Raw genomic sequence first — 23,947 nt, 5'->3', positions numbered from 1 at the left:
CTAAGCAGTTTGGGAGTTCGTTAATAGTTTGCTGACTGAATTCTGAGCATTGCTAATGAGTTGTAATGACAACTTTGAAACAGGCTTGTTTTTTATTTGCTTGAATACTTTTATACTGCCGAAGTTGACTGCAATGTGATTTAAAAGGCTTTCCTGTCAGGTTCTTCACTGGTTTGATATTGGTTGAAAATAGTGTTATGCTGCTGCAGTAGCTACATTCACTCTTACAATATTTCAGCAATAAATCTGCTGGGGTGTGTGTCTTATTTTCCCATCTGCAAGTAGCCTTATAGTCTTTGCAGTTACATTATTCCCCTACAATTACCGCATTTTTCACTCCATAAGACGCACCTGACCGTAAGACGTACCTAGTTTTTAGAGGAAAGCAGGGGGGGGGGAATTCTGTGCAGAGCGTGTAAGCGGCTCTCACTTTTCTTGCTTTAAAGCAAGCAAAGCAAGAGCTGCTTACATGGCCTCTGTCCCGCTTTGTGCAGCTCTCACTTTGTTTGCCCATCCCTCCTCCTGCCTCACTGTAAAGCGCGGTGACTCCGGAGCAAGGAGGTGGCCACACTGGGACAGGTGCTTTGCTTGCTTTACAGCTTTGCTGTGAAGCCAGAAGAGCAAGAGCAAGAGCTGCGCAGAGCCCCTTCCGTCTCTCCTCCCGCCTTGCTGTGAAGCCAGCAGAGCAAGAGCCGCTGACAGGCTCTGCACAGCTCTCGCTTTAAAGCGACAGATGGAAGCCATGGCTCTGGCTGCGGAGGCATCCCTCAGCTTGCTACTGTAGTGGCAGCCAAGGGATCCCTCTGCCGTCCAGTGCATTCACTCCATAAGACGCACAGACATTTCCCCTTACTTTTTAGGAGGAAGAATATGTGCCTCATGGAGTGAAAAATACAGTAATTTATGGGAACATGAGGTGCATCAGAGAATGACAGAAAAATAACTCCAGCCTACCCCTACCCTATCCGCACTCTGTAGTCTCAGGACATCTTTAAAGACTATACAACAGCAGCATTTGGGCCATTCTTCTAATATACCATAATGTTTGAAGGGGCAATGTGTGCCCAGGTATCACAATTGGTACATTTAGACTTTTTCAGTGTTACAGAAAAAGAAGAGATGAACTTATACCAGAAGAGCTCCATGGCCTTTGTGGAAAGAACACTTACAATTTGAATTGTAATACAATAAAATACAATTAAAAGCATACAGCATCTAGCACAGTGCATTACAATTGCTAACAGGCAGAAAAATAATTAAATTGTTCACCAGTGTTTTTAAAATGATCCAGGGGGCGAAAAGTTTGGGAGCCACTGCTTTATGCAATATATGCATAAGATAAGCATTTTCAAGTTTGATTGTGGCACCAAGAAGTCTCTAAAGTGGCCATTATTGTGAATTCCTTTCCAGAATCGCTAGGTCTTCGCAGTAAAGTATTGCGTAACATTGAGGAGCTGAGGACTGAAATGAAAACTGCCAGTTTGGGTATCCCTGATGAATTCCTATGTCCCATAACAAGGGAGCTTATGAGAGAGCCAGTCATTGCTGCAGGTAGGTGTGATGAAAGTGATTTATATGTTTTTATTATTTCAGTTCAGATAAAAAGGCTCAGGTATTAATAATTTATCTTTATGATATAAAACTACTCAGGAAACTTTTAGTGCTCAATATTTTTATAGCATTGCCCCAAACAGCAAGGGAAACCTTTCCTCTGGTAAATACAGCAAAGTCTTGCATGCAGGCTCTTTATGGCTTTGCATAGTCCCTGTGCCCAAGAATGCCATTTTATCTACACGGTTTAGTGGTTGTTCAGATGGTCAACAGCTTGCTGGATACAGACATGTCACAGGACACTGCCATTTTGTCTGTTTTTGCAATCTACTTTCCAGACAAAATGGCAGCCCCAATGAGTTATCCAGAGGCTGGGTTTTGATTTTGCAACTAAACATTTATGATGATATGCAACAAGGCGTATCTTAAAATGTTCCAGAGAATTCATTGCTGTGAAGTTTATATTAACAAAACAATTGTGGAGCTGCATGTGAAATTGAAAAAAGGAATAATGTGCTCAAATTTTCGAAGTGCCAGCACAAGTCCCTACAGAACACAATTGCTCTCATTTAAATGGCCATCATATAACAATATTTGGGAATAATGGGACAGAAAATAAGACATTTATTCTTCTGTTACCAAGTCTAGTTCACAAACTTCAGCTGCATTCCCATATCCACTTGCTTTGGAGTGTTATTGAGCCCAATTGGACTTGCTTCTGAGTCAACCTATAGAGAGTTGCACTATAGGGAGTGCATATGCTTGATCATTCTTGTGCTGCTGTAAGGTTGCGATTTGATCACTGGTAGATCTCGATGGCTGAAAGAGGTTGTTAGTAATATACTAACATGTTAGTAATGTTAGTGGTACCTCGGGTTACAGACACTTGAGTCGTAGCTACTTCTGGGGAGCAAAATTAGCTACTGTAAGTGCTTCAGAGCAGTATATTTCATGGTATCTTGCAATATTTTATGAATTATCACTTTGCTCTCAGTTTTGTTGCCCCCCCAAAAAAAAGTAGTTGTGGGAAATAAAGGTATAGAAGTGAAGCAGGCTGCTACGGTTTGAAAGCATAGATGTGAACTCTTCCATACACGCCTGCTTTCCCCGTTGTCACCTTTCATTTCTCGCACAATGGGAATTACTCACTGTCACAGAATGCATTAGATATTACAGTAAATGTTTGATTAATATTTTAGTGCCTCTTACATTTTCTCACATTGATATCAATCTTATGCTGGAAAGTGCTGAATGCAAATATTGTGATTCATTTCTTCCTCTTATTTCAAAAAGGAAGAGGTAAAGGCAACCAACACACATTTTTTGATGAGTGCTCAGCGAATGTCCAAATAAAACGATGTTCATGCTTCTGGGGAAAGTGTATGTGACTTAAGCAGAAGTAAACAATGGCTTTTACAATAAAATGGCAATGCGTACATTTTTTTTTTAAAGCATCAGTATTGAATGAGGGCTATTAAAATGCAGATTGTCAATGGCAATTTACTGCCTAGTCACGTCACTGTTTCGGTGCTTCTGTTTTATACATGAAAGGCAACGGGCACAAGGGACCTTGCATAGCAGCTCTGATGATTCTTTTGACAGTTTTGTGATGAACTTTGGGAAACCAATTTTAAAGCTCATATTAAAATAAGTAATATAATAGATGTGCATAGAATCCCAGCTTTCATTCAGCAAATGTTTGGAGAAGGTTGGTGGGAGAATGTTTTTCTCTACCAACAGAAAACAGTGTTCAGTCTTACCTTTTTATTTTAATTGTTACCCCTATGAGGAGTGCAATTGCAATCATGGTTCAGGCAACATAAACAGTGGGTGTAAATGTATCTAGTTATTGATCTTATAAAATAGCATTCATATTGCTTTGCAGTATAGTGTCTCAAATGCAAAATGAAAAGAAAAATCTAAATTTTACCTATACAGTGGTACCTTGGGTTAAGAACTTAATTCGTTCTGGAGGTCCGTTCTTAACCTGAAACTGTTCTTAACCTGAGGTACCACTTTAGCTAATGGGGCCTCCCACTGCCACCGCCACCACCACGCAATTTCTGTTCTCATCCTGAAGCAAAGTTCTTAACCTGAGGTACTATTTCTGGGTTAGCGGAGTCTGTAACCTGAAGCGTCTGTAACCTGAGGTACCACTGTAGTTGAGACAATAGAAAGGGGGCAAGAATAAGGAGTGGGGTCCATTTTACAAGAATTGTGACTTGGAGAAGTATTTGCAAAAACATCAGAGTTGCAAAGAGCTCCACTGCCATATTCAATGTACATGCTGAGGTGATTTCAAGTGTGCCTCTGCCTAATGTTGGAAATACGGTGAGGGAGTTCTGTATTCATGCTTACATTGTTTACAGTAGCCAACATGGTTCCCTCCCAATGCTGGGAACTACAGCTTCCATCATCCCTGGTGATTGGTCATGCTGTCTGATGCTGTTCTTGGTTGATTGTGTGATCCAGTTCGATCACCCCCCCCCTCAAAAAAAAAGCTCAACAACTTTGGTCAATCAGTGGGTAGATCACTGCCAGTGTTTTTATAGTGGTGGTAGATCGCAGTCTCTTGGAAGGTGGACATCCCTGGTCTACAACAATCTGGAGGGTACAATATTGACCATCTAATTAATGTATGTTCAAGCAGATAGACCCAAGTGTTGTTTTCGCTGCACGAAATAGCTTCCAATGTTCATACAGTAACAATCACGGGCTCCAACTAGCCCAGGATACTCTACTGCAGAGGTAGAGAATTATTAGCCTGCAGGGCTTCCCTATTAGCTCTTTCCCTGCAGTAATTAAGATTTGATTTTTCAAAACCTCTGTGGGTGTAAGTGGAAGCTTTGTAAGGCCTGTTGCTGGGGGTTGTAGCTGGGGCAAGATCATCTCTTGCCTTCCTTATGTTCTCCAATACTTCTGCTACAAAACCCCCTTCCTGTGCAGCAATTGACTTGGAAGAAAGCCTTCCACTAAAAGCCTAGTTGCTATGTGAGGATTGCAGCTTCCCTCCAAATGACTGCCACCTTGCCCACGAAGATTACCCTTCTGGTACTTAAGCTTGAAAAAAGTTCTGATGCTTTTTTAAAAAAGTCTAATTCCTGCACGAGGAGAGGCAAGAGTCTGGATGCATGTGAGGGTTGGCCCTGGCCACTGCAGGCATGCAGTCCCTGGATGGTGATCCAAATTGTAATGCAGCCCTTGTGCTGAAAAGGGAAAAGGGATTTTCTTCTGCAACTGGCAGTAGCTCTTCAAGGTTTTGGGCACCAACGTTGCCCAGTTCACTTACATATCGGCCTTTTAACTCTGTATTCTGCCAAGGCAATTTTCTAGAATGTCTTTAAGGTTTTATTGTTTGTTTTTTTTGTAGGACATGCATGCATATACCCTTTTCCAGTAAAGTTTGTACTTCTCTTTTCAGATGGCTATTCCTATGAGAAGGAAGCAATGGAAAAGTGGATCACCGAAAAAAGGCATTCCAGTCCCATGACAAATCTCCCTCTTCAGAGACTTATACTTACCCCAAACAGAACTTTGAAAATGGCTATCAATCGCTGGTTGGAAACTCAGCCAAAATATAATGAAAAGCAGTCTCCCTAAACAGTATGATTGTTCTTTCAAATAAGTGGGAATGAAGCTGAAGGTAGGTGAATACAACAGTAAACATCTTTGTGCTGTGGTCTCTCACTGTACCTCTGTATAAATTCAGCCCCTTAATTTAATCTGTTCAGAATTCAAATTGCTACCTAACATGATTTATACTTGCATCTATAAGTTATGTTTTTTTATTTTAAGCATGATCAAGTTGAAATTTTATATATTTATCTGGTAACTTCCATTGATACTTAATGACATGCATGTGGGACATCCACATGCACAGCATTGTGTCCCATTAATTTCAGTAGGAGAGCCATGCGTATGCTGGATTATGTTCAATAATAATTTAAATATAATTTAGAAATTATGCTGCTGCAACAATTAAGTATTTCATTTTTGGGCCAAATGAGAATTATTGTAAAGAACTTTGTCAACAAAAGTTTAATTTTGCAGCATACAGCTAAGTATACTGAGCACTGTGGGGCTTAGTACAAAGGCTTTTCTAAGAGTTTGCATGCCCTGATTAGATGTGGCATGGGTACTGGTCAGCAGTGAATGGCAGGATCATTTTGGCTAGGAGCCAACACTGACATCATGCTTTCTTAATTAGCAGTTGACTATTATATTCAGTGAAGCATGGTCCAAGAACTAAATGGCAAACTTCTCAAACTAGAAAGCCTTTTTTAGTTTGGGTAAAAGTTTTAGTTTAGTTTTTTAGTTTGGGTAAAAGCCTCAGCGCCTAGGGCTTGCCGATCGAAAGTTCGGCGGTTCGAATCCCCGTGGTGGGGTGCGCTCACGCTGCTCGGTCCCAGCGCCTGCCAACCTAGCAGTTCGAAAGCACCCCCGGGTGCAAGTAGATAAATAGGGACCGCTTACTGGCGGGAAGGTAAACGGCGTTTCCGTGTGCTGCGCTGGCTCGCCAGATGCAGCTTTGTCACGCTGGCCACGTGACCCGGAAGTGTCTCCGGACAGCGCTGGCCCCCGGCCTCTTGAGTGAGATGGGCGCACAACCCCAGAGTCTGTCAAGACTGGCCCGTACGGGCAGGGGTACCTTTACCTTTTTATTATATTCAGTGAAGCATGGTCCAAGAACTAAATGGCAAACTTCTCAAACTAAGGCTAATTAAATAAGCACATCATCTTCAGTGCTATTTTGTACAATTCTGATGTTCATAAATACTCCAAGGGGCTTGAAGATGCAGCCATGTGTATGTAGTAGGTACCTCAGTGAGGACTTCTGGAGAACCATCATTGTTAACCGTAGTATTTGGACATGTCAATAACTTTTTATGATATACCTTTGGTGCAGAGAGGTACCCATAGAATAAGGGTGTACTATAGGTCTTCAGATGCTGTTGCACTCCAACTCCCATGATCCTTGACTGTTAGCCATGCTGACTGTAGATGATGGAACATTTGGAGGGTCAGGTGGTTTCCTACCAAAACCTTATTGAAGTTGCATTAGTGATGACTGACTGGCACAACAGCTGGAGAAGGTAGATCAGTGAAAGGGTATGTATACTACCCAACCAGAAATTATATTAATAGTCTTTTATTTCATATGGGAAAATACAGTAGCTGTGCAAAAAATAGATCTACAGAACAAGAGAATAAAATAAGATTGTACAAATACCAAGATAAACAATAAATAAGCTAGAGTAGAGAATAACAATTCATTTTTTAAATTGCGAGTTTTTTAAAAAATCACACAAGAATGCTGTTATAATGTACCTACATACTGTACACATGGAAATCACTGTTAAAGGGCAACAGAATACTCCAAGCTTGTATAACTCCAACCTCACAGGAATGTCCTTACAAACTACCCATCTTGAAAACATCCTTGAAATTGAAAAGAAAGCTTTTCCACTGTGAAACACTGAGGAAAGTATTAGATGTCGTTCCTATAAAGTAAATGCACATGCTATACTCCTCAGACATTTGTTGAGTGTTCTGTAAAAACGCTAGCAAAGCTTGTATTCCTCTTTATCCTCCATCTTGTACTGACATAGCACCTCAAAAGGTGTTTGAATAAACTATGTAAAGTGCTGTTATATGTTGTTAACATGTCATAATTATATACTCAGTGCAATAACCAGGATGTTGGACAAAATTCATGCAAAATATCCTGTAATTTACCTCCTAAATTGCAGTAATGAAAGTCAACCTCAGTTGCACATTGGCTGCTGAATGATTTGCACAGAGGTGATAGTTTACACCTGAATCCTTATGAAACTGGAATACTACTACTAAATCTTCCTGATAAAGAACATTCATGGACAGATTTGGATGTTCTGTGGATCCCACCACCTTGCAGGAATTAATTCATTTCAAGCAGTAACAGATATACATGGCTGTACAAAATAATTGTATTTGCCTTTCTCAAAAGGACTCAGCTTGATTTACTGACCAGTCTAGTTAAGCAGGCAAGCCTGTTTAAATCCTCTCTTAGAAAAAACATATTCTCCTACATAAACAAATAGCTTCTTAACTCTATGGTGGCCACTCATCTCTTGATTAATAGTCACAGGCATGCTGTGGACAGTCTTAGTGTTAAAGAAGTGGCTGGATGATCTGGTTTCTGTTATGCACCCTGTAAAATATTAGTGATTAATATCAGTAACTTATATGCTACTATGCACTAAGTTTAACAACCAGGGAGATGGTTCATCACTATTATTAGTTTGTAATAAAATGGCTAGCATTATTCAGACATTAGATTCTACGAAAGATCGCTTTGGCTTTGTAGAAGTCACGTGACTCAAATGAATGTCTTTATTAAGCTGAGTGTGCTGTTTAGAGAGAACTTCCTGGTACAAATGAGCCACAGGCTTACCTATCCTGCTATCTTGTGAGCAGGCAGATGCTTGGCACTGTAGTTCCTCTAGTTCTTTAGGCTGAGTTCCGTTCTGGATGCTCTCTCCTGGTATTGAAGAGCAAGCTGCAGGATTGCCATAGCTGCCTGCATGTTTGGCAGAGAACTGCTCACAGCTCAAAGTCAGTGTCGTTCCAGCACTTTTCAGGAACCCTTCTGCAGCTTGGCCATGCCAACTGCGATTTGATAGGTTCATCTGCTGCTGCTGTTGCTGTTGCTGCTGGAACCGCACAGTTTTATCCATGATCCCCATGAAGGGAGTATTCCGAGGCCTATGTTCTGCTGTTCCACTCTGACATTGACTACCTTTGCTTTCCTTGAGCCGAATATCTGGACTTTGCCCTTTTACACTCTCGCAGAAGCTGCTGCTTGAGGACAGGCTGCTTGTTGAGCTGGAAGCTACCATGCTAACAGAAAGCAGACCAGGGCAGATAGGGTTTTGCTGCCTTAACTCACCAGTTCCTTGAGATTGTAATGGACCTATGTTTTCGATGTTTGCAGGAGTGTGGACAGCTAGCCTCTCATGCGTTTTGGACTTACTCATGAAGGAATGAGGCGATCCTTTATCACTATGCTGCAAGTAGGGAACCTGGACTGCTGTCGGTCTTTCATTGAATACTGCTGAGCTGTTATTGCCCGTGGTGATATTTCCTGATAGTGTACTTGTCCCATCCAAATGCTGGCTTTTATTGTAGCTTGGATTCGTGAGGTGCCTGGAGGTCACAGGGCTTGGAGGAAGATATTGAAGAGGCTGAGTCTTAGTGCTGGACTGACTAGATCCAGTTCTTGCCACAGACTGGACGGAATTCAGGTGCTGGTTGGTTTTTACTATCTGTGCTTGTTTTGTGGGCTGCATAGTTAAGCCAGGCTCTCTCAGGAATTTACTGCCTGCTCTGTTTGGAGGGGATATGGGTCTAAATTTCTGCTGGCTGCCTTCCTGAGAGTTTCTGCTGCTTGATGTATTAGCCTGGGAAAGTGGCAGCCTCTGCCCAGATGGACCAAGCTCGTCTTCATGCAAAAGTTCCTCCTCTTCTATCTCTTCCAGACTGAAGTGATCCTGAACAAGAGCTTCCCCCTCATTGTCAGAGTCATTGCTCGGTTGGGCTGGCAGAGGACACTGCTGCTTTTGTTGCTGTGTTCTCTGGAGTTGTTTGCACTCCTCTTCAACTCGAGCTAGCAGCCTCTTTATTTCTTGGTTTCCAGGGCACAACTTTATGGCTTCTCGCAAGTCACCAAGGGCTGCATGAAATTGCCTAAGAAGTTGGGGAGGAACCAAACACATTTTTTTTTTTCAACAAAAGATTACCTTTGGGGGAAAGTAGTATAGATGACAAAAATGCAAAAACTGTTTTTAGCAGAACTAAACGTGGTTACTTCATGGCCCTAGCAGAAGGACTGCTCCCTTTCTTCTTTTTTAGCACACTTGCAAGCCATCTGATGCGAGGGGAAGGAATTGAATTTAAGCTGAACACCATAGACAATGTGCTGGTCACAGTAATTGTTCCCTGTTCTGCTCTTGTGGAATGATACTTGTTCGTGGCATTTTTACCAAAAGCCACCACCTTGTACAAAATTATCCTATTCCTGCCCCCTATTCTATCCAAAATTAGTGTTTAGGTAATCGTGAAGTTACCCCCCCCCCAGATAATCATTTAATAAATATCCATATTTGTCCTACAACTGCAAACCCTTTCCTGGTATCCCACAAGACTGCAGTTTCCATTACCATAAATATAAACATATTGATTATACAATTATCATAAAGAGAATGTTATTATGAAATAAACTGTTGCTGCATAGCAACTGTCAGTACCTGCTGTTCCTCTTGGCTCTTGCTCTAGCATAATACGCTTCATAGGATGTGGGTTTGAGATCAAGTGCCTTGGTAGCAAACTCCTCTGCCAAGCCAAAATCCTGCCGGAATAACCATAAAACAGTTTCAATTAAAAAAATTACTGCAATGAAACATTACAGTGCAGAGGAACTGCCTGGCCATTTCACTTTTGCACTGGGCAAGAGAGTCCTCATGGTAATATCCTAATCAAATTTCTGCTAACTGCTCTTGAAATTTGTACTGCTGACATGTTTTGATGATGTGTAGTATTAATATTGCTTATTCACATCACTTTTAAAAAAAGTTTAGTCATGATAGCACACACTGACTGAAAAGCTATGCAAGCACTCTTTAGCAGATCTATTCACCTAAATTGGTACCATCAATTTTTCCTACAGTCTCCATGTAGTCAGTCACAATGCATAAAAACTTGGACAAAAGAACTTACATTTGTTTTTCTGCGGCACCTTGAGAGGTTTAGATATAAGGAAACTCTGAGCTCATTGAAAGCTTTCATTTCTTCTCCAAAACTCTCTCGAGGAAACTTCCGTAAGGCATACTGGTACCGCTGTGCTGCCTCTTTCATCTTCCCTTTCTGCAGGGTGAAGAGCATAGAAGTGTGACAATTTGATTCTTAAATGTTGCTTTCAAATGAAAAATAAACTGACTTGTTAACAGATGCCGCTGGCAAGAAGATTAACAAATTTGAATGTTGGATTTCATGGTTAAATAAAAAGAGCAACATTTTATTCAGCTATTTCCCTATGTTAGATCCGGCTCTTCTTTTGCCAAAAGGACCTGCCCCTCCTGCCATAGCATATACAATGCATAACAGTTTCTTGAACTGGGACTTGGTGTGGAATGTATATCCTGGATACTAATTGTATATTCGTTTACTAGTCAATAATAAAACCTAGTGCCTGACTCTGTGTAAGCGAAGATTTGCCACATCACATATATGGACCATGAGGGATATAGGTAAATGCAGAAGACGCTAACAGTGTTCTGGATTTTCATGAAATTTACCTCATGCCGCAGGTTTATTTCTTTGCAGTTTAGGCAGTGTCCTGTCTTGCGCCTTACTGTTAAATAGCAATAATACACAATCCCCTAATGTGCAACTTCCCAGTAAGATAATGTCAGAAACTACTTGGAATAAAATTTAAAGGAACTGTGGAAGTTTAGTTATTTAATGTCTCTACTCAGAAGTAAGTCCTACTAAGTTCCAAGAGTTAGATCCAACAAAGTTGCCCTGTTCACACAGGAATTTCCACTTCTGCAACAGAACTCAGTGCATAATTGTCCCCAGTAAAGATCCACAAATCAGTAGCTTTATAGACATTGAGTAAGTTAGGGGGTTCATGTGAATGTATGTATGGACAGGAACTGGTAACAAGAGCTAAACCTGAGAGGAAGTGTCAGGGATAGCATACAGTATTCCCTTTCTTATTATTATAGTCTAGAACATTATGTTCTGTGGTGTGCACCTGAACAATTGTAGCGGTATCACTGCAGACACCACTACATGAACAACCATTACAGCAAGCAACTCTGTTCTACTTACACATGAAAGTTTGTTTTCTTTATTTACACCCTGCCTTTCCTACATTCAGGATGATTTACAAATACAAATTATCATTTGCCCAAGATTACAATCATAAGCACACTTACATAAGAGTAATTACCTTCCCTACATTTAAGTAAGCATGCATGGAACTGTGCTGCAAGAGTAGTTTGGCACCTGACGCACTGGTATCTGCCATCATGCAACAGTTCATAAAAACTCAAATTCTTAAGGTTATAAGCAAAAGCAAGGATCCACTTACTTTGTACATCATGTTTCCTTCCTCAATTAGCTTTTGTAGTAGGATAATCAAAATATCAGGTTTCGAAGTAGCCATGGCCCATGCTGCATTTCCTGGAATTAGAAGGGTTAACATTTAATGTTATACTGGACTCTTCAAATGATATTTAGCTGTGAACAACCAGATAGTTAATGATTTGGACTGAATTTCTCTTCTGTAACAGTGTCACTTAAATATAAATCAGTATTTATTGTGGCAGCACCTACACTTTGGAACTCCCTGCCTATTGATGCCAGGCAGTTGCCTTCACTACACTCTTTATGGTGCCTGCTAGAAATATTTTTGTTTAGACAAGCCTACCCAGATATGTAGAAGGTTGATTTGTGTTTTTAGTTTATTGAGGATTTTAATTTTTTTAAATGTTTTAAATAGTTGCTTTTAACTATTTTACTGATCATTTTATTGTCTTATTTTTATAAACCACTGTTAGGTTTTTTAACAATCAAGTAGCACATAAAATTTAGAAAATAAATAAATACATATTGTTTGTTTTTTAATAACGTGGAAGGATTTGTATATTAAAAGGTGAGCTATAAACAAGTGCAATAGAAAAATATTCTGTCTACACTATAGCTGTTAATACTTCAACATCTCTAAGTAAGCTTAAATTACTACAATTTTAAATAAAAACCAGTTTTGCTGGAAAATGTCAATGTTTTTAGATGGCCATTTTTATTAGCACTAAAATGAATTTATATATTATTAGGATACAATGGGACTTTTAATGTGGTGGTTTAAGAGTCAGCAATTGTTTTCTTCCCAAATAAAACCATTCTATTTGGCCAGTACAAGTTATTTTCCACTAACCTAATTTGGCTCCTTTTCGAAGCAGTGTGACCACCACTGATGTATTTCGACATCCAATTGCTCTGTCCAATGGGCGCATCCCACTATTGTCAACATGTTCAATCACTGCACCCTTCTCAACCAAATACTGCACCTATAAATGATCAAACACAGAGAAATTACATTTAAAAATAAAAAACATGTTTGTGGCAGTGGCTGCAGCACACCAGGAACTTCTCTTGCACAAGCTCTACTGCAATAATACACCCTTGAACTGCTCTTATTTTCCAGCTGATGCAGACGTTCCTAATGGATTATGTCCATTCGTATACCATCAATGTTTAAAGGCTCTTAGTGCAGCTCTTGAAATAAAAACATTAAGAAAACACCACCTTCAAAGATATACATAAATTCATACAGCTCAAGTATGAAATCTGGGAAATCTAGTACATTTAACCTATAAAGGAACCTTTCAGAATAGAGGGGGGGTGCTCCTGCTTGGCCCCTTGGCAGTTGTGCTGTGTATGGCAGAGTGCCCATTTCCAGCTGTGGCCATTCCTAAATAGAAATAGTCTGGTTGCAGAGATCCATGCTTTAGTAACTTCCCACTTAGATTTTTGCAGTTAGTGCAAAATGCAACCACTTAGGTTTTAGTTTTGACATCAAAAGGCCACATACTTCCAGCTCTTAAAGATACGCACTGATATTTCCTTTGCAATCAAGCCAAATTCAAGGTTTGGTTTTCGCATCTAGAGCAATAGCATTCCAGCTGTGCAACACACTTGCTGCCCAAAATAGCCTAGTGTTAATACCATACAACTTCAGGTGCTGGCTGAAGACTGTTCCTATGTTAAAAGTTTTTTGGTTTTTTTAAGTTGTAATGCTGGGACTATATAGTGGGAAACAGGTTCTTGGTGTGATAATTCAATATTTCCTTAGTATGGGTCTCACATGTTTAGCATTTTTCACATTATAATTTTAATTATCCCAACAAGTGACATTCTAGTGCAATTTAAATGCAGGCCGTTGGGAATCTATTCATTAAGTTGTAAGTGAGCACATGTGAGACTACAGTGTAAATTATTGCTTATATAAGGTGCAAGGTAAGCCCAACTGACGGATCCTGTTCTACTTTGAGACAGAATCCATTTATAAGAGCTTTTAACTCTTAAACCAAAGATTTCTTACATTTCAAAGTATATTAATACTTATCAGTGCTGAAACATCCCTTTACCTCTCACAAAGTAAGGCAGTAGAAAAAGCCATATGCATCTATGCTAGATTTTGATAAATTTAAATAAAAAATGTGAAAGATTTTATACTTTGACCAAGCATTGGATATGTTTGTTTAACAGAAACTATTTAGAATCAAAAGGATCCCCCACAGACTCTTTCTACACAGTGAAGACGAACAGGTACCCAGCATTAGGTATCTCTTACATTAAAAACATAAAAATAGTTTTTTCTTGGTGAATCATCTCTAGTGACGCTCTCAAGTGCATGAAAAGGGGAGCTAGTTTGCTTAATTAGCATTCTAGTTGGCAAGATCTCAGTGCTCTGGCTTAGTTTCAGAATGTGAAAGCTTATAGCAAGCCCAGTATTTGACTTGACTTACAATATCCGAGTCTCCATAGAAAGCTGCTAAATCCAAGGGGGTTCTTCCATTCTTGTCCGTCTGGTCTATTGTGGCATCTTTCTCAACCAAATACTGGACCACACTCTTGTGTCCTTTGAGGCAAGCCCAACTCAGTGCTGTCAGGCCCTCCTTGTCCAGCAATGAAATGTCTGCACCTAAAACACAAACCAAAAATACATTATTTTGAAGGGGGAGACTTAAAATATGCCCCATGTTAAGCCAAAAATTATTGAACTTTCTCTTCAATACTATTGAGATGGTGTAATTTCAGCATTAACTCATAAAACTTGCATCACGATACTTTCAATGTTGAGCTGTCAGGCTCGCTTATCTATCTTAAAAGGCATGAAAAGTGAATAGGGCAAGTTAAAAGAAAAAATTCTTGAACAGTGTGTTCGTTACCTTTGGAGATGAGAAATTCAACAGTGCTCAGATGTCCTTCACAAGAAGCTACCATGAGTGGTGTCCTGCCTTGCTTGTCACTTAAATTTATATCAGCTCCCTTTTCCAGCAGAAGTTTTGCAATCTGAAAAAAGTGAGTATATTCCCATCACAGTACTGTAAAGTCACAACCTTAGAATAAATAATGGCAATATGTAACCTGATCCTTATAAGAGCAATTCACACTTCAACCATACTCCATACCTAAGTCCCAATAACTGCAGGAGAATGCTTGTGGACCAAATGCCCTAGGGATTAATAGCTTTTTCAAAACAGTTCAAAAACGTCTGTTGCCATCTAAAGCAGAGATGGCAAACATGTGGTCTTTTAGATGTCATTGGGACTACAGTTCCTATTATCCCTATCAGCCATGCTGTCTGGGTCTTACGGGACTTGGAATCCCACAACATCTGGAGGCCTGCAGGTTAGAGAAGTGTCCTTCATTTAACAAATTAAGCTGAAACTGGCCATTTTAATCATAAAGTTTCATCCTACCTGCCAATGTCCCTGACGCACAGCACAAAAAAGGGGAGGGATGCCTCTCCTATTAGTTCTCATTACTAGAGCACCATGTTGAAGTAATAGTTCACATGCTTCCAGCTTTCCTCTCCCGGCAGCAGCAGTCAAAGCTAAAAAGAAATAAAAGGTTTTAGTTTATCAGATTTAAAGAGAAAACAAGTTTGAGAGAAGACATTAAGCTAAAAGCATTCTATGCATTCCTCCCGAGAGTTATCAGCAGTTAGTCCAACAACCAATAAATGTTTCCTCTTGTACAACCCTCCCCCCTTTGTATTCCCAGATACTAACATTCATTAAAATGACATGGTACTGGATACTCAAAATTTTCCTACAGAGTCAAGAATGGCAAGACGTCCTTTTAAGAATGTAAGAATAGCTCTCTTGAATCTGACCAAAGGACCATCGAGCATCCTTTCTTGCCACCACCCAGGGCCACATGCCAGAGCAATGAATGCAAATTTTACCCTTGTGCTACTTCGTGCATACATAACACCCACCCACCCACTCCCTCTCTATTCTCCACCTAGGCAAACAAGAAGCAAGATCAGTTCAAGGGTGCATTCCAGCCAAACAAACCCTTGAGAGCACGAAGCAGGGTCACTGGGAGTCTCAAGAGCCAGGAAGAGAGTCCCATAAGACTACATCTGACCCCTGGGCCTTAGGTTCCCAATCCCTGGGAAAGTCTGCAATATGCAAAAATCCCCCTAACTGCAACCTGTAATGCTAGTTACAGCAACGGTTGAGAATTTCTTCTCTACTCTCACAACTGTTAAAAAAATAATGTAGGTTACAATCCGTCATGGATGCTTTAGTTTAGATTTTTGCACTGCAGGGTGTTGAACTAGATGGACCTTGGGGTCATTTCCAACTCTACAATTCTATGATTCTACAATTCTAATCTCTTCGTTTCACTGTAACCCCGGCAGCAAAGGCAGTCATCTGCTGGTCCACAGGAAATAAGATTTTTGTTTAATGGCAACTGACACACAAGGTAGCACCATTAATTTAAGGATTAGGTTGAGCATGTAGACCCAAACAAGCTGACAGTTTTGTTTTTGTTTTTAAACAGATTTTTTATAACTGCTGGGAATATAACACGAAGGTTATAGCTGTGTTATAAAAACAAAAAACAGCCCTGTGCCTTATCTCACTATCACCCACAGCTCCTGGGGTCACTTAAGATACAAAAAGCCAGTGTGTCTCAAGTATACCATATTCGGAAATAAGCAGGACTGAAGAATAGCCTGCAGTGGGCTTAAACAAACAAGATCCTCAGGAAAGCTATGTTAAGGAATGCTGACCATTCTGAAAAGGCCCATCTCTGATATGTCTAATGTACCCAACAATAGCTTGCCCCCACTTCTAACTTTAAAAAGTAAAGGGGGAAAAACACTAAATGAACAGCAAAACTACTAATGGAAAATGGAAAATATGAGGCCGGACTACTACCCTATAGGAAAACTAATATGATCTTTGGCAGATCTTTGGTCTATTGTCAAAGATGTTGAGGAAAGTGCTAACTGGGGAAGAGAAATTTTGGAAAACAGGGCAAACAATGGTTGGAAATGTGTAACAATGTAAGGTGGCTAATACATTTTGCTGTGCACAAGGTGACACTTCTAATGTGATTCTGTGCCATAGGCACTTTGTCTTTTGTGCATTGACATCTGTGTGAAGGATTTCTGTAAATCCAAAACACACAGTTTAGGAATATAGGAAACAGCCTTCTACGGACTCCTAGCTCCATATTGTCTGCACTGACTGACAGGGACTCTCTGGTTTTCAGAAAGGAGTCTTCCCCGGGGATTGAATATGGAATGTTTTTGCATGCAAAGCATCTGCTGCACCACTAAACGGCAGTCCCTTTCCAATCCTAGTCTATGATTAAAAATGTAAAGGGGGAGGGGAAACAGAGCTGCCTTCTGAAAAATCTGTCCCCAGATTGCAAGGCACAAATCTGAATTTATCAGATTTTAAGGACTTGTAGACCATTTTTGACAACGTGACAATTCAGCCCAAGCAGCTCTGCTTAACTATAGGCATTGTGATCTCAGTGCAACCCTCAACTAGCAATCTCTGCACTCAAAATGCCACTGTTGGGAGGGAAAGCGTTCTGTCCAAACTGCCAGAAGGAAATGGCAGCTCAAATGTGTAGCTAGGCATGAACAATCCACAGAACAAGGGGACTACTAGCATTATAAGCACAAGAGGGGAAAACAGGAATATGCCAACAAGAACAACCAGAGAATGTACAGAGTTAGAGTAAGGCAAGAGCGCAACAAAAGGAGAAAATGCAAAGGAGTCTACTCTGTATTAATGCATCAGAGACAAAGGGTGGCATCTAATGTTGCACAAAGGGTCGTCTTTGCGTGTCACTTCTCCCTCCTCTTCCCAGTGCAGCTCATTGTAACCTCTTGTATGCTTTGGCCAGAAGGGTAAACTGTCACAGAAGGGGAGGGATAATACAGAAGCCTCTGAAAAGGGCTTTATTTCTGCCTCCAAAGAAGAGGAGCATAAAGATACCCCACTTGGTGATGTCCTTGTGCCCCCTGAGAAACCCCCTTCTGATGAGTACCAAAAGTTCTCTCTCTCATACACACATACCTGTTTCTCCCCACAGTGTGTCTGTTTCATTGATGTCAATTTTAGGCTCCTTTTCAATCCGCATCAGAAAATGAATCACCTACAAAGAGGAGGAAAATATCAATCAGCTACCATTTAAAAAAAGAAACCCATCAAGGAAGAACAAGCAATTACATAATTATGGACTTGATTTGCCTTAGCACTCTGTTGGTGGTGCACAATACATTTGTAAACACAGTAAGTTTCAGCTAAGAAATTTATGGTATGTCAAACTGTATGCATTGAAGTTACCAGCACAAGTTGGCATAGGAGAGGCACTTTGTTATGTACAAGTCCATTTCTCTTCAATGATCTAACAAGGATATATCCAGGTTCTATGGAATGGCAAACTATAACTAAATGCTTATATATGCGCATCTTCTGAATGCATCAATACTACTAGACTATTTTGGATACAAATTAATTTTCTGTCTCACTCAAGACAAGAGATTAAATGAGTAAAAATGTGTTTCTGTCGGTTTCATTTTTTTTGTCGCAAATTATTTTAACAAGCCGTTACAAGACCCAAATGTGGTTGGGTAAATCAAGGAAAGTACAAGCCAACAAAGCAAGGCAATTCATATGAATCTTCTCAGAACTGTTTCTTTAACTACACCCAGTAAACATTTCTAATGTTTCAACTGAAGCTGAGGTACATGAATGCATACTTCTTCCATACTCCATTTCTATGAAGAAAAACAGAGGCAATGTTTAAAATGTTGAATTGTAAAAAGGGGGGAATATTCCATTTATACAGGAATCCCAATCTGCCTTCATACTAGTATACAGTGCAGAATTTAACTCCCCCCCCCGAAACTGCTTCAAAAATGGCAGTAAAACATAATGGAGGCTAATGTTTGCATGCCAGGATTAATTGCATAAACAATAAATACATTAAGAGAGCTGCTGCAGTCTTGTGAGGCAGATGGAAAACAGTACAAATGTGGTTTCAAGGAATAAACCATTTTCTTGTATTCTATTATGGCCATATAATCCTTTATAGCCACATTGTGGAGACAGAAATCCTACTAGCATTTTTCATCTTAAACAGAGCTGCACTTGGCACGAGTACAGAGTATGCTAAAGCTTACAGTATCATCTTGTCTCAAGTACATGGAGTGCAAAACACCACCAAGCAAGTTGGGACCATTCAACTCCTAACCCCTTACAAGTAATCTTTTTAGTAGCAACAAAGGAAAGAGAGATTGGGAAGCGGTGTTTTTTTCAAGAAAAAATGGTCCTGGAACTCACGATGAAATTGTTAACAGTTAATTCGCTGGGTGACTTGATGCAGCCCTGAACAGATGCCGCTTTGACAACAGCCGCGATCACCGCCTGCAGAGGTGCTAAAAACTACAGCAAGCTGTCTCCCCAGCTGGTTTGGGGGTCACCACTGGTTCTGGTGCAGGTCAAATAAATGTGCCCCCGCCTCCCTCGTTCTCTTAAGATTCAGGCGGATGGCATGGGCAGCTCAGAAGGGCCCTCACTCAAACATGCGCACGTGCAACGGTAGAGGCCTGGTTGGAAAGCTTAAAGCCCGTTGCCATTACATGAAAGATGGATTGAAGAAAAGGAATTATGAACTGGCCCCACCCTGTATCATGGCCAGGAGCTAAGTGGAGTCATAGATCGGAGAAAAGTGTAGACTTGCACACATTTCCGTTTTGACTTGAAATGTTCATTTTGGGCTTCTCAGAAGTATGTGAAGGCTATAAGTGGGCAGTGTGAGTGCCAGCCCGCAATGGCACCCACCTCTGAGGTGTTGGTACTGAACTCCAGCACTCTCCAGCTTAAAAAAAACCAGCACTGTTGGAAAGTATATGGCAAGTGCCACATAATTTGTGTATTATAGTGTAAGGGGGTAGCTATTTTGTCTGATTTCCCAAGAAAAGTGACATTTTCCTGAGTGGCATGATACAGCTATTCCCAGCTCTTTGGGAAAAATACATGATGTCTCATTTGTTTGAAAAGTACTGCCTGGTGGCAGTGAAATTTGATCTTTATTCATATACTCGCCTCATGTTAAATGGGCTTGTAATAGCCTGACAGACTTTGTTATTTATTAATTAAATTTCTATATTGCCCTTCATCTGACAGGGTGGTTTACAATATAAAAACACAAAAATACACACTATAATAACAAATAAAAGCAGTATCACCACCACCACACAGTTTAAAAGGCCATCACTTAAAATGTAGACCTTTTTAATATCAATTGGAGAATAGCAGCGTAGAAACCATTGAATTATTCTAAACACTTTCAAGAAGAGAGGTGGAGCAAGCTACCTGACAATGTCCCATGCTTGAAGATGCTGTCAGAGCCTGCTGAAGTGCCTGTCGCTTTGTCAGTGAATTCTGCTGCTGGGAGGTGCTCCAATCCATGTTCAGCAGATATTCAAGAATATCAGAATGGCCCCTTAGGGCACTATGAACCAAAGCACACTGTCCCTTTTTATCCAAGTGATTGATCTAAAAGGGGAAGCACAGGGAGAGAAAAAGAATATTCATGATAAGCAGGCTCATTGCACATGCTGTTACACCAAAGCTTTTTACAAAGTACCAAATTGGCAGATTACTATATATAATTTGGTGATACTTAGTGTGATTCTGCATAACTATGTATTACCTAAAATCAAAGCAGATTCTGGTTGGTTTGTTTTTTAACTAAACCTAGGTAAGGTATTTTAGTTATGTGTTCTAGAGTATTAAAGCACAGGGCACAAGGAAATTTCATGTTTAACTGATCCAGGACATGCTTCAGTGTCTGAGCTGCATCCTCACAGAGAAAAGAGATAGCCTTTATTTGGATCCCCCTGTTCAGCTCTATAGCACACAAATGCTCCATACTGAGTCTGTTGTCAGGCTTACCTTTGCTCCTTTCTTGCAGAGTAGTGAAACTATATGCATGTGGCCTGCAGCTGCTGCACAGCAAAGTGGGGTCATCCCATTCTCAGACGCACCATCAATGGTGGCACCAAATTCGAGCAGAAGGAGGACCACTTCTTCATGATCAAGATGAGATTGAACACACAATATTGGAGCATTGTTGAGAACTTCTGTCCTGTAGTTTACATTTGCACCACCCAAAATCAGCAGACGACTCACCTAGAGGGATTTAAAAGAAAGGAAATATAATTCACCTTCTTGTTTAGAGACTGAAACAGGATCAGTTTGTATCTCCATTATGTAACAAGATTGTATGGATGTTGTCAGATTGTTTCTTAATTTACATAGAAAAACCTGTTTGCTCCATTCTAAATTATGAATACTTGCTCTCTACAGAGATTACATGTGGCTATTCACACATTAAAGAGAGACTTAAAAACTAATCATTTGCATCTCCCCTTGCTGATACCAACAGCCCTCTTTAAATCACCCTTAACAAATGTTTTGGGATTTTCTTAGAGACAGTGGCAGAGACTGACTATTGGATTTTGAAAGTTTGGGGACAGCACCATGAATTGACATGAGATTTATAAATTGCTTTGAGATTCCTTCGGGTAGTGATAAAGTGGGATATCAAATCCAAACTCCTCCTCTTCTCTTCTTCTTATGAATGTTATTGGCTAGTTTTTCAGTCCTTACATTCAATGGCTATAAAGCGCTTTTGGCTAATCTTGATTGGACAAGTTTTCAAAGCAGAGAAAGAACACAGGAGATTCAAAGAGAGTGAGCATTTCCCCGTTTGAACACATTCTTGCCACTGTCAAGCCTCCTGCTTTTCCTTTCTTCCTTGTTCTGGAACTGACATGCTGTTGTCCTTAAGAGGAAAGTTAGTTCCTGCTGCCAGCATATAAAACCCCACTTGCCCACAGCCTGTAACAGTGTGGAACTGCTTTCTCTTAAGTTTAGAACTACCACAGTGAAAAAGTGAAGTATAGCTGATACTTAGTTTTCTTACCTTTACATTGGGTGTATAAAGATTTCTCAAGGATGCAAGAGCTGCTGACAAACCATCAGTGCTATAGCCAATCCACAAGGCTTGAAGGTGGCTGGAAGAAATTCCAGTCTTTTTGCTGAGCCCCTAGAAGACACAACAAATAGAGATGAAAAAAGAGGAAGCAAACAGATTTTCAAAATAATATTACTATTTGCACACTGAAAATTGTGATAGCTTTTTTCTTTGAAAATTAAAATCCTCAGACCTTTGCTTGCATAGAAATACTTTAGCTGTGTATTTACATCTGCCCAAGATTTGAAATGTCCCTTACAAAGTTCCTGCAGCAGCTCAAAAATACTAGGAAAGTGTGCAGCCTTCCTCCATACATAGTTCTACCTACTGGGCAATGAACATTTTGAGAGTGGCTAGGTATTAAACTCTAAATACAGTGTCATGTGACAGGAGATTAGTTCTGGGTTACTTAAAAAGCTTTAAAACAAGATATTAATAACTGCTGTGAAAATAACATTTATGCATATTGTGAACGTTTTCCAAAGCAAAGTTTAACTTTCCATTTTCTAAAGTTTCTGGATGGGGACAAAAACAAGAGGACATAATGATATTATGGCACAAAAATAGACAAACTGAACACATACCAGAAGGCAAAATAAAATAAAGGTTTTACCTTGAATATATGTGCTTTCAGAATGTGATGCCCAAGCTCCATTGTTTGCTGACGGTTAAGCTTTCCTTCCTGCCTTGAGAACATGAAAGCCAGGAGTGCATGCCCATTCCTAATCAAAGAAGCAGAAAGCCACACAGAGAGGATTTTAAACTGTACTAATCAATGTTATGTCACCTTTTTGTCCTCTGAATACCTAACGTGACAGATTTCATTCTCCTACCCCAAAATCTAAATATCAAAATATGTTGAACTAAGGAAGACAGAAGATATTTGCAATATCTCATTCTCAGACATGACCAATCCTTTTTGTGGAAAAGTGTGTGCTGTTCCTATTATGTTTAAATCAAACCAAGTCATGAGAAATGTAAACTAGTGTCTGGTAAGGTCAACCAAGGTCACAGACACAGAGTTTCTGGTTTTCATTATAATGGAGTACGGGTGGTGATTTATATGGTAAGAGTGCAAGATTTTGCAAAACCACAGTGACACTTCCGTACGTTATTCTGAAACAGTGGGCAAATAATGTGTTCAGATGCTTCTTTTTCTGTACAGCAGTCTTCCCATTTCTTTTTAAGTCAATAATGAACGCATCACCCTCACAAACAAATACAGTGGTACCTCAGGTTAAGAACTTAATTCGTTCTGGAGGTCCGTTCTTAACCTGAAACTGTTCTTAACCTGAGGTACCACTTTAGCTAATGGGGCCTCCCGCTGCCGCCGTGCAATTTCTATTCTCATCCTGAAGCAAAGTTCTTAACCCGAGGTACTATTTCTGAGTTAGCGGAGTCTGTAACCTGAAGCACTGAAGTACCACTGTATAAAATAATTATCTTATGTTATCACGGTAACAGGAAAAAAGGTCAGCTTCTAATGCTTTTTTTTTTTTTGGGTTACAGATGCTTCAGGTTACAGACACTTCAGGTTACAGACTCCGCTAACCCAGAAAGAGTCCTCGGGTTAAGAACTTTGCTTCAGGATGAGAACAGAAATTGCGTGGCGGTAGCGCGGTGGAAGCAAGAGGCCCCATTAGCTAAAGTGGTACCTCAGGTTAAGAACGGACCTCTGGAACAAATTAAGTTCTTAACCCGAGGTACCACTGTACTATGTTTTTCTGCATGTTTGAAAATGTAAATTAAAAACAGTGCACGTTATAATACTTTGTACACTAAAGAGCACTGGAGAAATTATTAATACTAAAAATTACATGATATAATTGTAGGTAGCCAAAATAAATCTACCCAGCACAACTATTATGTATCTTTGGTTCTTTCAACAGGGATATTCTTACATGAGTTGAACCTTACCGCAACACTGAAGGGCTTTTTATTATTTATCACTTTCTACAAAAAAATAAAATAGGCTCAAAGTGATTTACAAATCCATAAAATACACAATTGCTTACAGATATTTAAAAACATATGCATTAAAAATGCAATAAAGCCATTTTTATTTTTTGGTAAAAGTGTGTGTGATGTTGAATCCAGCCCAGTAAATTAATGGATGTACATGTATCTTGGTGGCTTACAGGCATAGAATGAAAACATCCAAAATAGTTTTAAATACAGTACAAAAAAACCTGATGAAATGTGTAAAAACAATACAAAATGAACAACTAAGCGTGATGGCACTCAATGAAGAACAACCACATAAAAAGCC

The 23,947-nt window shown here is 39.9% G+C and overlaps 2 protein-coding genes across 12 annotated transcripts in view; one reads left to right on the top strand and one right to left on the bottom strand.

The window, feature by feature from the left end:
* The window catches only part of WDSUB1 (WD repeat, sterile alpha motif and U-box domain containing 1), a 43,240-nt gene extending 22,542 nt beyond the window's left edge, over positions 1-20,698 (top strand). For 5 of the 8 annotated variants that reach the window (XM_053407657.1, XM_053407603.1, XM_053407612.1 and 2 more), the window contains 2 exons: positions 1,411-1,551; positions 4,973-5,515. In XM_053407657.1, the coding sequence (XP_053263632.1) occupies positions 1,411-1,551; positions 4,973-5,151 (320 nt within the window). In that variant the 3' untranslated portion in view covers positions 5,152-5,515. Of the gene's footprint in view, positions 1-1,410; positions 1,552-4,972; positions 5,516-15,631; positions 17,806-20,613 lie in introns of those variants that run through there. The other 3 variants (XM_053407647.1, XM_053407620.1, XM_053407629.1) reach the window with 3 other exon arrangements.
* TANC1 (tetratricopeptide repeat, ankyrin repeat and coiled-coil containing 1) overlaps positions 6,685-23,947 on the bottom strand; it is a 127,120-nt gene continuing 109,857 nt past the window's right edge. For all 4 annotated transcript variants that reach the window (XM_053407574.1, XM_053407590.1, XM_053407573.1 and 1 more), the window contains 13 exons: positions 22,292-22,400; positions 21,628-21,750; positions 20,595-20,831; positions 20,013-20,195; positions 17,709-17,787; positions 15,081-15,214; positions 14,547-14,670; positions 14,124-14,299; positions 12,530-12,662; positions 11,684-11,775; positions 10,306-10,452; positions 9,837-9,937; positions 6,685-9,276 (listed from right to left, as the gene is read on the bottom strand). In XM_053407574.1, the coding sequence (XP_053263549.1) occupies positions 7,857-9,276; positions 9,837-9,937; positions 10,306-10,452; positions 11,684-11,775; positions 12,530-12,662; positions 14,124-14,299; positions 14,547-14,670; positions 15,081-15,214; positions 17,709-17,787; positions 20,013-20,195; positions 20,595-20,831; positions 21,628-21,750; positions 22,292-22,400 (3,058 nt within the window). In that variant the 3' untranslated portion in view covers positions 6,685-7,856. The remainder of the gene's footprint in view (positions 9,277-9,836; positions 9,938-10,305; positions 10,453-11,683; positions 11,776-12,529; positions 12,663-14,123; positions 14,300-14,546; positions 14,671-15,080; positions 15,215-17,708; positions 17,788-20,012; positions 20,196-20,594; positions 20,832-21,627; positions 21,751-22,291; positions 22,401-23,947) is intronic.

The sequence above is a fragment of the Podarcis raffonei genome, chromosome 1, assembly GCF_027172205.1.
Source record: "Podarcis raffonei isolate rPodRaf1 chromosome 1, rPodRaf1.pri, whole genome shotgun sequence".
In the NCBI taxonomy this organism is placed as follows: domain Eukaryota; kingdom Metazoa; phylum Chordata; class Lepidosauria; order Squamata; family Lacertidae; genus Podarcis; species Podarcis raffonei.
Note: the sequence above shows the minus strand (reverse complement) of the source record. Positions and strands in the feature narration are given on the sequence as shown.